At 40.1% G+C, this 14921-nt stretch overlaps 1 protein-coding gene across 3 annotated transcripts in view; it reads right to left on the reverse strand.

The window, feature by feature from the left end:
* The window catches only part of ASXL3 (ASXL transcriptional regulator 3), a 100371-nt gene that overhangs the window by 75381 nt on the left and 10069 nt on the right, over positions 1–14921 (reverse strand). For 2 of the 3 annotated variants that reach the window (XM_081918481.1, XM_081918482.1), the window contains exons 2-3: positions 7554–7616; positions 5632–5714 (exon numbers count right to left, since the gene is read on the reverse strand). In XM_081918481.1, the coding sequence (XP_081774607.1) occupies positions 5632–5687 (56 nt within the window). In that variant the 5' untranslated portion in view covers positions 5688–5714; positions 7554–7616. The remainder of the gene's footprint in view (positions 1–5631; positions 5715–7553; positions 7617–14921) is intronic. The other variant, XM_081918480.1, reaches the window with a different exon arrangement.

Raw genomic sequence — 14921 nt, forward strand, 5'->3', positions numbered from 1 at the left:
GAGGCCTTTTCCATTGGTATTGTCTATGACTCATTGGGAAAATGTGACTAGATGGGACAGTCAGACAGCCAAGGACAACAAAAAGCAAGTATCACCACTGCCAGTACACAGGTCAGGATGATGAGAACCGATGGAGGGTAATACCACCCCCATCTCCTAGTATTTACCACCAAAGGCAGCTGCTTCACTCTGCATAATGGCAGGGCTGGTCCTGCATATTGCACAAGTCATTCCTCCCTCCCTCAGTTTTGACTTTAGTGTGTAAGCCAGTGGCATTACTCTTTGAGCAGAATGTGAATATGACATTCAACAACAGAGATATAGAAGCAATTGTTTCTCAAGGTTAATTTCTTCTCCCTCAAAAAACAGAATCTATTGCCTCAGGATTACTTAATATTCCCATATAGAAAAATTCTAAGCTTGCATTCAGCGTGAAGCGGGATCTCATATCAGTGTTGTATGAAACCAATTGTACTTTGGAAACCATAGCTTTCTTTGCATCCCTGTTTAAAGTCTTTCTGTAGGGCAGAAACAAGCCAAATAAAACAAAAAACAAAAAAAACCCTGTCCCCCTTCCCTTCATTGCATTTATTTCTTGGAAGTGTAATGCAGTTTTAATTTCCTAAAATTCTACACACATAACGCTTTCACATATCTTAATTAGCTCACGGGCTGCTACATTTTTGCTGTTTAAAATTTTAAGGGACTGATGTGGATGCATGGCACCTTTGGGACCACTGTGGCCTAGTTGCGCCCTTCTGAATTTACACCTGGGGCTATGAACCCTGCTGCCCTACACGCACACTACACACATGTGTTGGGGCTTTGGTGTGTGTGTGTGTGTGTGTAAACACACAGATATAGATAGACCGACAGATGGGTATGTGCTAGGCAAATTCTGCAGGAAGTTCTTGAAGATTTCATACACATAACACTGAGCAAACTGAAAGCTAGCTTTTAGCCTTCTTGCACAGCAGAGTTGTTTCCAGGCACATTCCAGTCAAGAGTCTGCCTAAACCCACACCTCCTTACAATCAGCTTTTTGATTCCCTCCTTACAATTCACTTTTTGAAGAAGCAAAACCTTTTGTTCTGTAGCATTTTTCCTTTGAGAGCTACTTTCTGAGAGCTACCCAGTGCCCACAAAGACTGCCCCAGTCACCCACTATAACGGGCAGCTTTGCTGTGCAAAGAAAACTGAATGGGATGCTGTGATTTGAATCAGGGATCCTCTTCCAGATAAGACTCTTGTAGGTTCCCTTGCTTGACCTTAGCTGTAGACATGCATCTCTAATACAGCAAGTTGTCTTGCTGCATGGCCATACTCCTCAGACAGACAAATGCCAACCTGTAGATTTCTGGCCAGCTTCTCAAGCACTGGTGCCTCATTTAAGGAACCCTATTACTGTTTTCCTTCCCTGCTGATAAGGGACTGGAATCAAAGAGGGTGCAAGTAAACATCGAAATCTACTTGCACCCACTTCAGTCTCTTTGATTCCAGTCCCTTTGTTTCATTTTTGCTCCTTCGGACGCATTTCTGAGCGAATGGCCCAGTACATCCTCAATATTGCTTGTTGGCTGCTCCAGATGGACTCCAGTGATTGACCTGAGCTTGTACTGGCTTTTGTTACTGAGGCAGATTCTAATATCTTAATTTACAAGGGCCTTGGGTCCAAGATATCTTAAGGACTGTCTGATCCCTTATATCCCTGCCCAATCAATGAGATCTTTGATAGAGTCTCAGTTGGTAGTCCACCAAGGGTCAGATGTACAACTCAAAACTACTAGAAGCTGTGTATTCGGTGTTGTGGGGCCAAGCCTGTGGAACTCTCTCCCAAATGAAATTAGACAGGAAACCTCTTTGGTCAACTTCAGGTGTATTCCAGCAGGCAATGTGGTTTGAATTTATGTAATTAATGTAGTTTGAATTTATGCTTGGCTTTATGATTAATTTTTAATGTTTTATTCTCTGCATGGTTAATTTTTATGCACACTACTTAGGAATGCTACTGATTAAGAAGCATATAAATGCCTTAAATAATATGATACAATGGTCATCCTTTATTCACTCACTTTTTATATAGAATTCAGACAAAGATATGGACAAATAATTGTGTGCCATTGTTTCCTGCATTGGCCTTCCCTTTTTTTAAATGCAATTGTAGCACCAGCCTATCCTTTGTAGACAGACAAAGGACTATTGAACAAATCTTTCAAGGCTTTTGTACCTTTAATTAAATGTTTCCTGTTTGTAGGGTCTGCTGGCTTTATTGCTTCTTGTTAGGTGCAGAGTAAGATTACTGCTGAATTGCCTGTTAATTACCTATTGAAACAGCTCTCTTAATTGTCCCTTATTATTATTGGTATCTGTATTAGGGCAAGGGGACAAACTTTAATTACATATATATTAGTAAATATTTTTCCATTTAATTATTATATTGCAAAATACTGCTCTTTTATTTTATAGAAATGAAAACTAGTAAAAAGTAACTAGGTGATTACAGCGTCCCCCAACCACAGGAATGGAAACTGAAAACAGGAAGCAACTAAGAAGTTATGTTTCATAATTCCATTGCCACACCCAACATGAAACAATTAAGTTGTCAGAACATGCAAGCAGTTACTTCTAATTAATGTTGGAAGGGGTCTTTGTTTAACAGGACACTTATGAATAAACATCATAGAAGGATAGTGGCCACAGGCAAGGGGATTTTTGAATAATATAGCACTATTTAAAGTGCTGTGAAACCTCCATTTTAACCAGCTCATTGTAGAAAAGCACTGCCTCAGCAGTGCTAAAGCACTCTAGTATAGCAACAACCTCATCGCTTCTTCAGTTCAAACATAAATCTCTCCATTCTATCTCGCCTTCAGAGTTATCTAGCAACACCATTTCTTAAAGTAAGTGCTGAACTTTACAGATACATTTGTATACAAGTTTACAACACAATAGTGCACTATAATACAATTCATGCAAGAGTAAACAGTTTTTCCTTTTACACTTGTCACTGGCAGTTTATGCGTTTCCACTGCATTGATTTTTATCTTTCATTTTTTACAGCACAGAATGGGCCATTTAAGCTAGCTGCAGTGTTTTTTTTCTAGAGTCTTTTTCTTTGGGGGAAAAAGTTAAAGAAGGTTTCCTTTATTTCTAATTCCAATTACTTTGTTTTGTTTTGTTTTTTTGCCATTTCCCCAGTACCCAATCTCTCCAATGGTACAATAATACAATAATCTGTGGGAATAAATATGATGAAGACTGTATAATCATCAAGGGGGCTGTTTTTTATTATGAATAATAATAACAACAGTATCAGAAGTCAGAGTTCAATTACTTCAAAAGACATAAGTAAGAAAGGAACAGCAGCGGAGAAGAATTCAAAACAATTGAAATGATTGTACCACAGCATTTGATTTTCTTGTCTACTTATTTATAACTAAATTGTTATTTATAACATTTTAATTATTATTATTTTTTGCTGAACTTTTCTTCCCCAAATTATTTGGCACTTGCACCAAGCATCTGTCTATACTGACTCTATTTTAAGACTCTTGGCACAATTTTATCTTTATTTCTATATATAACAACAGTGACTTCTTAGTGTTTAGTTGCCTTCTAGGAACTCACCCATTGTATTTTATTACACACCCCTATCCTGTATACAAGGAGAACTGCAAATGATCTGCATTCTTTCTTAGAAAGTGGTGCTATATGCCAAGTAAGCGCAATACATTTTCTCTCTCTACCTCTCTCTGTTAATTTCTTCTGGTTAATGAGAGAGGGAACTCAAGCCTTGAGAAGAACTGCCCAGAAGCGGTACAGAATAGGTTTTTCATGTAGGCCATCACTATTTACCCAATGGCATCTCCAGAAAGGACTGAGAAAGATCCAGATCTGAGCTGTAGAAGGCTGCAGCCTATCAGAGCAGAGACTACTGAGTTGGATGGACCAATGATTCAATAGAAGACAGCTTCATATGTACTTCTCTGGCCCATGAATGGGGCAACACATACACACAAACTGAACTCTGCTGGCTTCAGCTAAATGCTATAATGATTTCTGGAAGACATTAATTGCTATACACTTGAAGGATCACCCACTGTGGCTTGTAGGTAGTACAAAGCCTCTAGTAAGACTTTTGCAAACTGCTTTGTCTGAAATACAGGTTGTAAGCAACAGATGGACAGGAAACCCTCCTACCAACTTCAACTGGTGAGGAGGTTGTGATCATTTCTTTACCAGGATCTGGAAGGAATCCCATATTCTTCCAAAAGTCTATAAAGCTGTTGGAACCCCCGTTCAAAGTAGCAGCCTACACTCAAATGATAGGGAAATGGTTGGGTCTGCTGGCACCTGGAGCAGCAGCCTGGGTCTTGACTCAGAGGGGCCAACCTGATACATTAGTCCAGCAGCACCAAAGGATAATCCAGGCCCCCATATCATGCCAAAGGCTGAGTCACAGCCTAAGCCCAGCAGTGCAAAGGCTCTGGAGTCTGAGACCACAAGAGGCAGGCGCTCTGGAGTCTGTAACCTCTGAGCCTGCACTCCATGAGAAACTGACTGCCTCCACATCTGAAGCTCACATTCTCAACTCACCACATCAACACAGACAGCACACATTAAAAAAAAAAAAAAAACTTGCCAGAAAGGAGGAGTTCTAGGCTCCAAGCAATCTGGCCCTGTGAGCATAAAAGCTTTTCAGTTAACTCTTGACTCCTTTGGAGCAAGTTGTTCACTCGGAGCTATCCTTGGTGCTGCAGCTAATGACCTGTCTTGCTTCAGCATGCCCTGTGCCAAGGAAAGGACAGGACAAACACTTACATAGCTTTTATATGAAGTTGGCTTTGCTGGCTATGCACAAGTAGGGGCAGTAGTACCATGAGAGAAACTGGGGCAAATGTATCAGGCAGCTAATGTAAAGGATTAGCACTATATGGGCTCCTGCTCACTAATCTCACTCACTGGCTACTGCTGAGGCTGCCGCAGGCACACAAAACTCTTGCAGGGCTTTCCACCTCTGTCCTGTAGAAGGGCCACAGCTCATTGGTAGAGTAGTTGCTTGTAAGCAGAAGTTTCTAGCATTTCTACATAAGGCTAAGGGAGACTCCTGTCTGAAACCCTGGAGAGCTTCTCTCAGTCAGTGTAGACAATGCTGACCTAGATGTGCCATTATTAGTCCACTTCCTACATTCCTCTCAGTCTTGCTCTGAGCAACAGGGGTCCTTTCTCAGAGCAAAGCAATCTGAGCATGGTGGTCTGGGAGAGTGTTTGTGTCATTGATTTGCTATGGTGGCTAGAAATTCCATTTTAAAATTTGTTTAAATGTACAAAAGTGGCAGAATGTTAAAAATGGCCTAAGTGTTGAGTACGGTATATTGGAATCTGGTGCGGTGACAAAATAAATGCTTCTCCACCCCAATGTATAAGATTGCAGCCATATTGTCCTTTCTGATTTTCCCTCCTAATATCTATTTATTATATATTTAGGTTTCCTCTGTAATCATAGGCTCAAACACAGAATGCTATTTACTGCATTATGAACAACATACCAACCTCAATTTGGAAATTTTCCTTAAATTTTGTTTTTGTAAAGGCAAATATTGTAAAGGCAAATATCATATAAATACTGACCTTGTTTCTTTCAGCCCTTCTTTCTGAATAACTTCCAATATCTGCTTTGCAGTCATTGGTGAGTTGGGATGTTTTTCCAGTGCCTAAAAAGAAATATATGTGTAAGAAGGTAAAAAATCATTATTGCATACATTTAAATGATTGTGTCATTGATCATGCACTTTGCATAATGCTGTGTAAAAAGTGGGAAGTTGTCGTATCAAGATTGGGGTCTTTTATCAACTGCCGAACAAGCACCTTAGCTAACAACAGGTTTAAACTGATAATCATGGGTGAAAACCTCACAAAATGCACAGGAAGACTCTTACATGGCAGAGAACTAGAAGAACAAGTCCTATTATTTATTATTACAAATGCAAGAAACAATTTCCTGTAAGGTAGGGAGAGAAGGGAGGTAAATCTTGCTACTGTTTGGACTGTTTATTGTCACTAATAGTGCACTTTCAGGGAACCCCTCCATTTGCAGAGCTCTTAGAAGAACATGATAGGCTTCAGAATGTTAAAGAATGAAAAATTCTTAACATGGGTGGAAAATGAAGCGTCAGAAACCATCATAATTGGTTGCTGAAATATACTTTCCAGTTCAGCTAAGCTTTCCACTCCTTTGCCTTTTATGAAGTCCCAATTAATATTCTTCCATTTCGTCTAGCTGGTATGAAGGCTTCTGCCTCTTTTACTATCCTTCTAGTTGGTATCCTCCTCCATATTTTTCTTCTTAGTCATACTTCCAGTCCTAAGAATTCAATCAACCAAGTACAGGAAATGATGACAGCACATAGACTGTATCTAAGGATATTACCAACTTAGCACTATTATAACTTGCCTTTCCACAATGAGAAATAGGCAATTAGCTCATCATCCATACCCAATCACTCCTAAGCTGCTCTCCCGGGAATGTCATGACAATCATTATAACAGCTGCCCACCAGGAATAAATGGTGTCATACCAAAAATTACTGAACATTAATAACTGGAGAAGAGGTCAGGGATTTCTTTAAACAAGTACTATGACTTCCCAATTACTCAAGGAAGTGCTGCTGATCCACCACAATCACCATATTCCAGATGTCATGTCTGTTGTCCCTGCATAGCAGGAGATGCAGAATCTGTGTTCCTCCCATCATTCCTGATCATTAGCCATGATGACTATTGCTGATGGGAGTTGGAATGCACAGGTCCTCCACTGCTGCCCTAGTATAACAATTTTACAAAGATGCATGCCAATCATGCTGAGCTTTTGCAAGTGTGTCATGTTACAATACAATGAATTGCTAAGGCTGCAAATGCAATTCTCCAGCAACAGCTGTGCTCCAAAACTTGAAGATCAGAGACCAAAGAAATTGCAGATAAAAACAATACTTCACCCTTAATATTGGCTGCAGTAAAAGCTCCCCCCACCAAAAGAAGTCTCATTCCATTCAGATATATAAAGCTACTCTTTTATTTTTCAAAATTTCCTGTTCTCCCCTTTTCAACTCCCAAGACCACATACCAGTCCACTGCCCATCATAGTATCCCATCACAGTTTGGATCCTTACCCATAAGAGGAGTGAAATCCAGAGATTAAAAACCACACAGAAGCTTTGGGAACCAAACCATACTTCCAAAGAAACAAATTTCAGATAAAATGAAACAAAACAAAACACAAAAAAGGTTAGTTGCAGATCCGGCAGTAAGCATATAAAGTGGATTTAAGACCTCAGTAAAAATTTAAAAGATAAAGCTTTATTTTTAAAAAAAAAACAAGAAGAAGGAAGATGAAATGGAGGATAAGGCAAGAAGAAAGAAACTCAAGCTGAACTGGAAATATTCCAGAGTTTAAACTGAATAGACTTCAAAATGGTCATGAAGGGGAGGGAACTATACTGTACTGGACAAGGCTATGAAGGATATTGGGTACACTCGAAGGTGGGGTTACTCACTGTGGAGGACTCCCTGTTTCTCTTCCCGCGTATGGGCCCTCAGCACACCTGGGCAGCTCCTCCCTGAAATTGAGAGAATTTGGGTAGCCCTGTCCCCTTCTCTATGACATCACAGCCTATTCTCTAGAGGAAGTTGTAATGTGAGGTGTTACAGCACATTTGGATGGAAAGGGAAAGGCAATCTTATGTCCACTTTGACCATGAAAAAAGGAGAAGTAGGGTAGAAGCTGCTCTGAACTGGTGCAGGAAACAGTGGGTAGACACAGGGATGGACACGGAATAGCATCGTTACAAAAGACACAGCACAAAACAAAAATCAAGCTGACAAAGCAACACACACAGCACACAGTTTTTGATCAAACAAGGCAGCATTACAGCCACTACAGTAGGAAACAAACAGGGCAGGACTCAATAGTATCCCAGGATGCACAAGGGCTGAATATGAAAGAGCAAATTAATAGCTTGCTGCGTCAATTACTTGTTATTGCATACACTAGTGTGGGCAGGAGTTACAAATATCTTGCTGAATTGTGAATTTTATTCATCCAATCCTTAAAAAAAAAAGTTTCCACATACACCCATGCCAAAGAAAAAGAGAGAGAAAGGGGGAAGCATTGCTTTCCCACAGCAAGAGCCATTTATTGATTCTGAACATTTTAAAATACAACCTGGAGTCATGTAGTTTCTTTGGAAAGAACAAAGCTTACCCAGTTTGTACGTAATGCTAAGCCAAAGCTTAGCTCAAATATAGGAGTGTGCATATTCTTGGATAGAAGATCATACACTGCCCTCTTCTCCCAGTCCTCTTGCTACCAAGCTATTCCAGACTAAGCCCAGACAAACCATAAGTTATAACCAAACTTTGTTTGGTTTGCAGCTCATTGTTTTATCAGAAGAAGATGACATACTCAGACAAACCATGGCTTAGTCTCATATAGTGAGGCAGCAGGTAAACCACTGGGAACCCTTCTGGGAATCTTCCTGGGAACCTGCATACTCACATGTTCACAAAAAACAATGGTTTGCTCAGTGTTGTGTATAATCTGAGCCAACTCATATAATTCATTAAGTGAGACAGCTTTTTAAAGAGAACCGAAACATCTATGTAGCTTAATAAGATGCTTATGAAAGAAAATAAAAGCTTAAGACATTTCAGTGACATTTCAAACGGTGTTGAAGTGGACATGATAGACCAGGACAATATTGGTCAGATGTCTGATAAATAATCTACTAAAAGTGACAACACTTCCTACCTCCCCCTTTCCAGCACCCTTTCCCTTCAATTTTATTGAATTTAAAATGAGAAATGACAAGCTAAGATGCAACACATTAGACTACAAAAACTGGTGAGATAAAGAAAATGTTGCCCTACATTTAGCAAAACAGAGTGAAAAAATATGCACCCCCCACTTTTAACCACTGGGGGGGTGACGAAATGCCAGGTAGCACTCACCACGGGGCCTGCAGGACGCCCGAGCCAGGCGTCTCTCTGGGAGAGATGCGGTGGCTTGGGCACATGCAGGCTCCGCGCTGCCCAAACGGGCAGCTGAGTGGCAGGAGGCAGGCAGACTCCAGAGGCCCTGCAGTGCGCCCTGCCCCTGGGCACGCCGCCCCAGGTGCCCGAGCAGCTTTCTCTGCTGCTGTTTATAGTACGGTGTGCTACATTCAGTAATTCCTGAAACTTCAAGGATGTCCCTACCAAAAGACTCATTAGGTTTCAGACCTTTCTTGAAGAACTAGAGGAACCACAGTGGAGAACAATGTCTACAAATGCAGGACACCTTATATTTCAGTCACAAATGCACTGCCATGGCATTGCTGCTGAACTGTAAGAGTTTGGTTCTTGTACCAAAACTCTTATATTCAACCTCAATAGACTTTATTACTTGGATGTTTAGCCTATTCTCTCCTGAAAGTCATATATCAGGAAACAATTAGCAGCATGCTTATCCAAAGCCAAACACAACATCTCATACAAGAAACAGAAGAGATACTAAATGAAAAACCCCGCCAACTCCCCAATCACCCCCACAAAAATGTTCACATAGAAGAAGAAAAGATTTTATATTAATTCCAGAAGACATTCAGTGTATGACCACAGGAAACTGGGGCAAGGGTGGGGAGGGGATTTGAGAACAGACTGCTGCCATTCAGAGGTTACCACTGAGATGTCACTTTAGTATGGGAAACAAGGAAGAGGTCAGTCTCAAAGGTATATTGGGTTCAAGTTGTTTAGGATTTCAGAAATTTAAACTAGCATTTAGAAGTGTGGGCCAAATACCATATGAAGTCAGTGCAATTTCTGAAACAACAGTGCAATGTGCTCCTGCTAAATTAGGGCAGATGTGTTCAACATTATCTGGAGCTTCTGAAGAGTCTTCAAGGGCACTCCCCACATTAAGAACTTTGCAGTCATCAAATCAGAAGGCATCAAATGCATTAATAATGGTGCTGAATACGACAGAAAGGGTCACAGGCTACTAAATCAGAGGATGCCTACAAAAATTATTTTTTGTATCCATATGCTACTACTTCCTGAAGGTTAAGGACAGCAATGGAATCAGGAGTACAGTGGTACCATGGGTTAAGAACTTAATTCGTTCTGCAGGTCCATTCTTAACCTGAAACTGTTCTTAACCTGAGGTACCACTTTAGCTAATGGGGCCTCCCGCTGCTGCCGTGCTGCCGGGGCACAATTTCTGTTCTCATCCTGAAGCAAAGTTCTTAACCCGAGGTACTATTTCTGGGTTAGCGGAGTCTGTAACCTGAAGCATCTGTAACCTGAAGCGTCTGTAACCTGAAGCGTCTGTAACCTGAAGCGTCTGTACCTGAAGTAACCTGAAGCGTCTGTAACCTGAGGTACCACTGTACAGCAATGAGTGGCGGGTGGGGGCTGCTAGCTGATCATGGACAGAAATTGCAGAATATATTACATCTCTAGATCACAGAATGTAGAGGTCATCATTAATGTAAAGCTTAAGGTTTGTAATCATTATAAAAGTACACATGTATATATCACACCTTTACTCTTCTGCATACATGTTAGCAGGGGACACAGTCCTTTTGTTGTCTATTTTCCTCTGCATTTTCAGTGGAGAAATGCTATTCATTCTTGGCTTTCTACAAATTCACCTAAAGTTAAGCTAACACGTCCGTAGTTTACTGTATCTTTTTAAAAATAAAAAATATAGTCTACAGAGATCTATGGATGAAGGACGATATACAATTTTAATAATAATAATAATAATAATAATAATAATAATAATAATAATAATAAACAGCAATTGGGGGAGTTTCCACCCCCAGCAATATCAAATAATGCCCTACTATATGCCCTATTTTGGTGTTCTGTTTACTCACTTGTGAACAAACAGATGAAGGAGTGTAGTGGAGTGCTACTAAGCACCACCCATTAAGATGCATGACTTTCACCCTCTTTTCAGTATTCCACAGATTTGAGGGTGAAGCTCTGAAGCAGGAAGCCTCTTCCATCCATGGAAGTTCCCTATGCTGTACAGAAGAACCATGATTGTACAGAATTCTAAATCACATGGGGAGCCAGGGCAAACAGGATGCGGCTCCCTGCTTCAGACCTTTGGCTGAGCCTTGTGAAGGGTTGAAAGGTGGACCAAGAGGGTTGGGTCTTGGCAGTGTGCTCCCACTTCATGCGTTTGTTTACACATGTACAAAATGAACGTGCAAATAGGGCTTTTGTTAGAATAGCAATTCTGGACTGGGGTTACTCACTTAATTCATAAAACATGACATGTTCTGTGTCTTGATCAATTCTAGCAGGAGTATTGCTAGTGAACTGTGAAGAGACTTAATTTGAACACCTCAGAAAATACTGATATCCAAGGCATGTTTGCTGTCTATATAAAAAGCCTCATTTACATATGAAAAGAGTGAGGAGAGAAATTGAAACTAGGAGAAGGAAAGCTTCTTCCTGTTATTAATAATGATAATAATAATATGTTTCATTTTTCATTTTCACAGGCATTAGCCAGTATATTTGGGGACCATGAGAAGAAAATAGGCAGATCTGCTCACAAAGAAATGAAATATTTGCCTCAGTTGCCAAACATCAGTTGCCAAAAGGATGTTGTTCTATTTTGGAATACCAGCGGGAGGGAATACTTTTGGTTTCTCTCTTCATAACATACAACATGAATGCTAGACAGTTGTTGGAGTGATCCAGATGCAGACCTGGCAACTGCTCAGGCTATGATGTTCCCAGACCCTCGAGATAAAGGGAGCAGGGTTCACAATCACTCTGGACTCCCTTTCCTCCTTTTGCCTGGTCCAAGTATTCTCTGGGCATCCAAAATGAGACAGAGGTGCCTGCAAATGGCCAGTATTTTGTGGGAGGTATCTGAGCACAAAACAAAAATTTAGAGACCCTTCCACATGTATAATATGTAGGGCTCTAGCTGCTGTTTTCCCACAGATTCTTCGTATGGTTACACTTCTGCTTGTCTCATCTTGTGAGACAAACATCTGGGTTTCATCTCCAACCAGATGTGTTGAGCTAGGCTGCGCCATGATTTTGCTTACTATGGAAGCCTTACCTCTGATGTCTCAAAAGCACAGACCCACTGTTCTCCCCTCTCTTCAGTATCCTAGGCTGTCTTCTCTCTAATTCCTATACCCTCGAGCCACAGCACCATTGAACTATTGGTCATTAAGTAATATAATTGTAACACTGTATCACCAGTCAATTATCTTTGTTTGCTGACTCAGACCAAATCTATTCCTTAAAAGTATTCCAGAAACTAAATATGACAAGTCAGGGTTCTGAGCTAGAGGCACGAGCGGCAAGATCACTCCCCACATACACAGATGCTCTTGCTAGCTGTCAGTGATATTTTTTGCTACGTTTGTTAAATGTTATAATGGTTAGTGTCATAACAAAGATCAGCCATCATGTTATGACATTTATCTTCATAAATGAGGAGAGGAAGGGCATCTGCAAGTTATTCCATTGCTTGCTATGAGACGATTAATGTCATAGGAGATAAATCAGCATCTACAGTACATGAAATGAGAGACAGCATCCCAAAGCATAGCCATACCCTCTAAGTAGCTATGTTTGCAACCAATGCATTATCCACAAACACACAGCTGTGAACTACTCAAATTAGTTCTCAAGCAGGAATAAAAGTAGAATCTTCATTTTAAAAAAGTCAATGTATATTGGCTTTGCATGATTGTGCAGTTCAGCTCTTTCATCCCTTCATGCTTCTTCCAACCTTTTATCTGTTTTTTGTCATAGAAATGAAGGCCATTAAGATCATTCTAAGGATCATTAGGATCATTCTAAGGATCCTAAATAACAAAACACGCATCACTCTTGGTGTAGAATGGCATGGCACATAAAACATGGGCAAGGGCTGCACATTTTGGGAAGAAATCCACCTAGAGCCAGATTCTAAATGTGTTGATGAATATAAATGCTTATGAAGATAGAAGAGAAGTTAGCATGCAATGCATCCAGACAACTAGTATTTTTCTAGGATTGGATTGATTATTTAAAAGGCACTATATGATTTTTTTTAAAAATCTCAAAGGGTTAATCTGGTGTGTACATTAAGAGTGTAATTGCATTTCCATCTCTTAATATTTCAAAACTGTAGAGGGGCCAGGGCACAGATTGAGATCACAACGCTAAGTGCGTGTTACTTTTTCCAACCACATGACTTTTTGTACACATTTTCTCAATTAATTCCCCCCCCTTCCCCCCAAAAAGCTGTTATTTGCCTTACACTGGAACTGCTATGGGCCCAAATAGTAGATTTCCTTATGAAGCATATAGTAGAATGGAGCAGAAATGGCATGGTGCAACTTAACTCCCCCTTCCCTGTACCACAGCCCTAATTCAGATCATGGTCCCTGCTCCTATTTTTAAAAAACCAACAATATGGAAATTTGATCACACATTTAACGTATCCAAGACCAGGAGCAGAATGAAGCAGCATTTCTATTATAAAGTTTGTTTTGTGTTTTTTGTTTTAATGCACTGTTTCATTATGTTTTATGTTGATGGTTTCTAAGGGTGTAATCTACTTTGACTTTTCTGCTTGGATGGAATGAATATTGGAATACAAATCTTGCACAATAAACTACATATAATACTTTGCACCATCCCTGGAACTCGTGTGTGGTGGAGGTGCTTTTTAGAGAAGGGCTAAAGCTCTGTAGTAGATAGAGCACATGATCTGCATGCAAAAGGAAGGTTCGATATCTGGCATCTGCAGAAAGGACTGGGAAAGATTCCTGTCTGAACTGGGGCATAAAGCAGGGCAGATTCAAATTCCTTCCCACTCTTTCCAATCAGAAGTCCATGGGGGCTTACCCCTGGGGGTTTGGGGGGGGTGATCAGACTGTTTCCTGTGATCCCTCATTCATGTTCTTTTAATGATATGGAAAGTCCACAGGATCCAACTCATTATCTTTGCTTTCAGGTTGCCAGCCTCCAGCTATGGGACAAATGTGAACTTAGCCAGCTAATGAGACATCATTATTTTGCTCTAGTTATCCTCCTTACCAGGGTACCTCTTCCTTTAGCTTAAAATACCACAGGGTGTCCCCACCCCATTTAACTGAAAATGGTTCACTACAAGAATGTTTGAGGACTACTGTTTCAAAAAGAGTCATACCTACAGCAGCATCTCACAAATCCATACAGAAGAAATAGGACATGATCTGATTATTTTCTGGAAGGTGAGTTTTACCCAGCAAAGATCTAGAGCGCATATACAGATGACAAAATTCAATGGGCCTGCTACTTACATGTTACATTTCAGATTTAATATCTACAAAGCATCACAAACCAAACTCAATTATTATAAAACAGGAATTTCTGTCTTTCTTCAGCTATGCATTGTAAAGAAATAACACACATACTACCATGCCAAACAAGTACAAAGATAGCCTTACAAAACAAATCTGAGGAAACCCTGAGGCAAAAAATACAATAATAAAATAGAGTACAGCTCTTCAAAGCTGCCTTGATTACGGATCAAAGAGAAAGGCCATCAAAACCTCCTAAAGCAGCAGCGTTTCTACATGTCTAAAAGAGAATTAACTTAGAACAAATATGGAAATAATGGAAGGTCTGTGTTAAGCCAGCCACAAAGAAGTCCTTAGTGTAGTTAAACAAAGTCAAATCAAATCCCTATTTTATAACAGCATGAAACTCTTTTACAATAGTTTAAATTCTATTTATAGTAGCAAGAGTCAACACTTGAGATAAAAGTCAAAGGGATTAAAATCAAAGCTCTAGCTATACATAAGTTATGATACTGATTTTTGGTGTCGTTTGTGGCCTTCAAATATGAAGACACAGCGTGAAATATTCCCTCACTACTA

The sequence above is a fragment of the Podarcis melisellensis genome, assembly GCF_964234715.1.
Source record: "Podarcis melisellensis genome assembly, chromosome: 7".
NCBI classification, from domain to species: Eukaryota; Metazoa; Chordata; class Lepidosauria; order Squamata; family Lacertidae; genus Podarcis; species Podarcis melisellensis.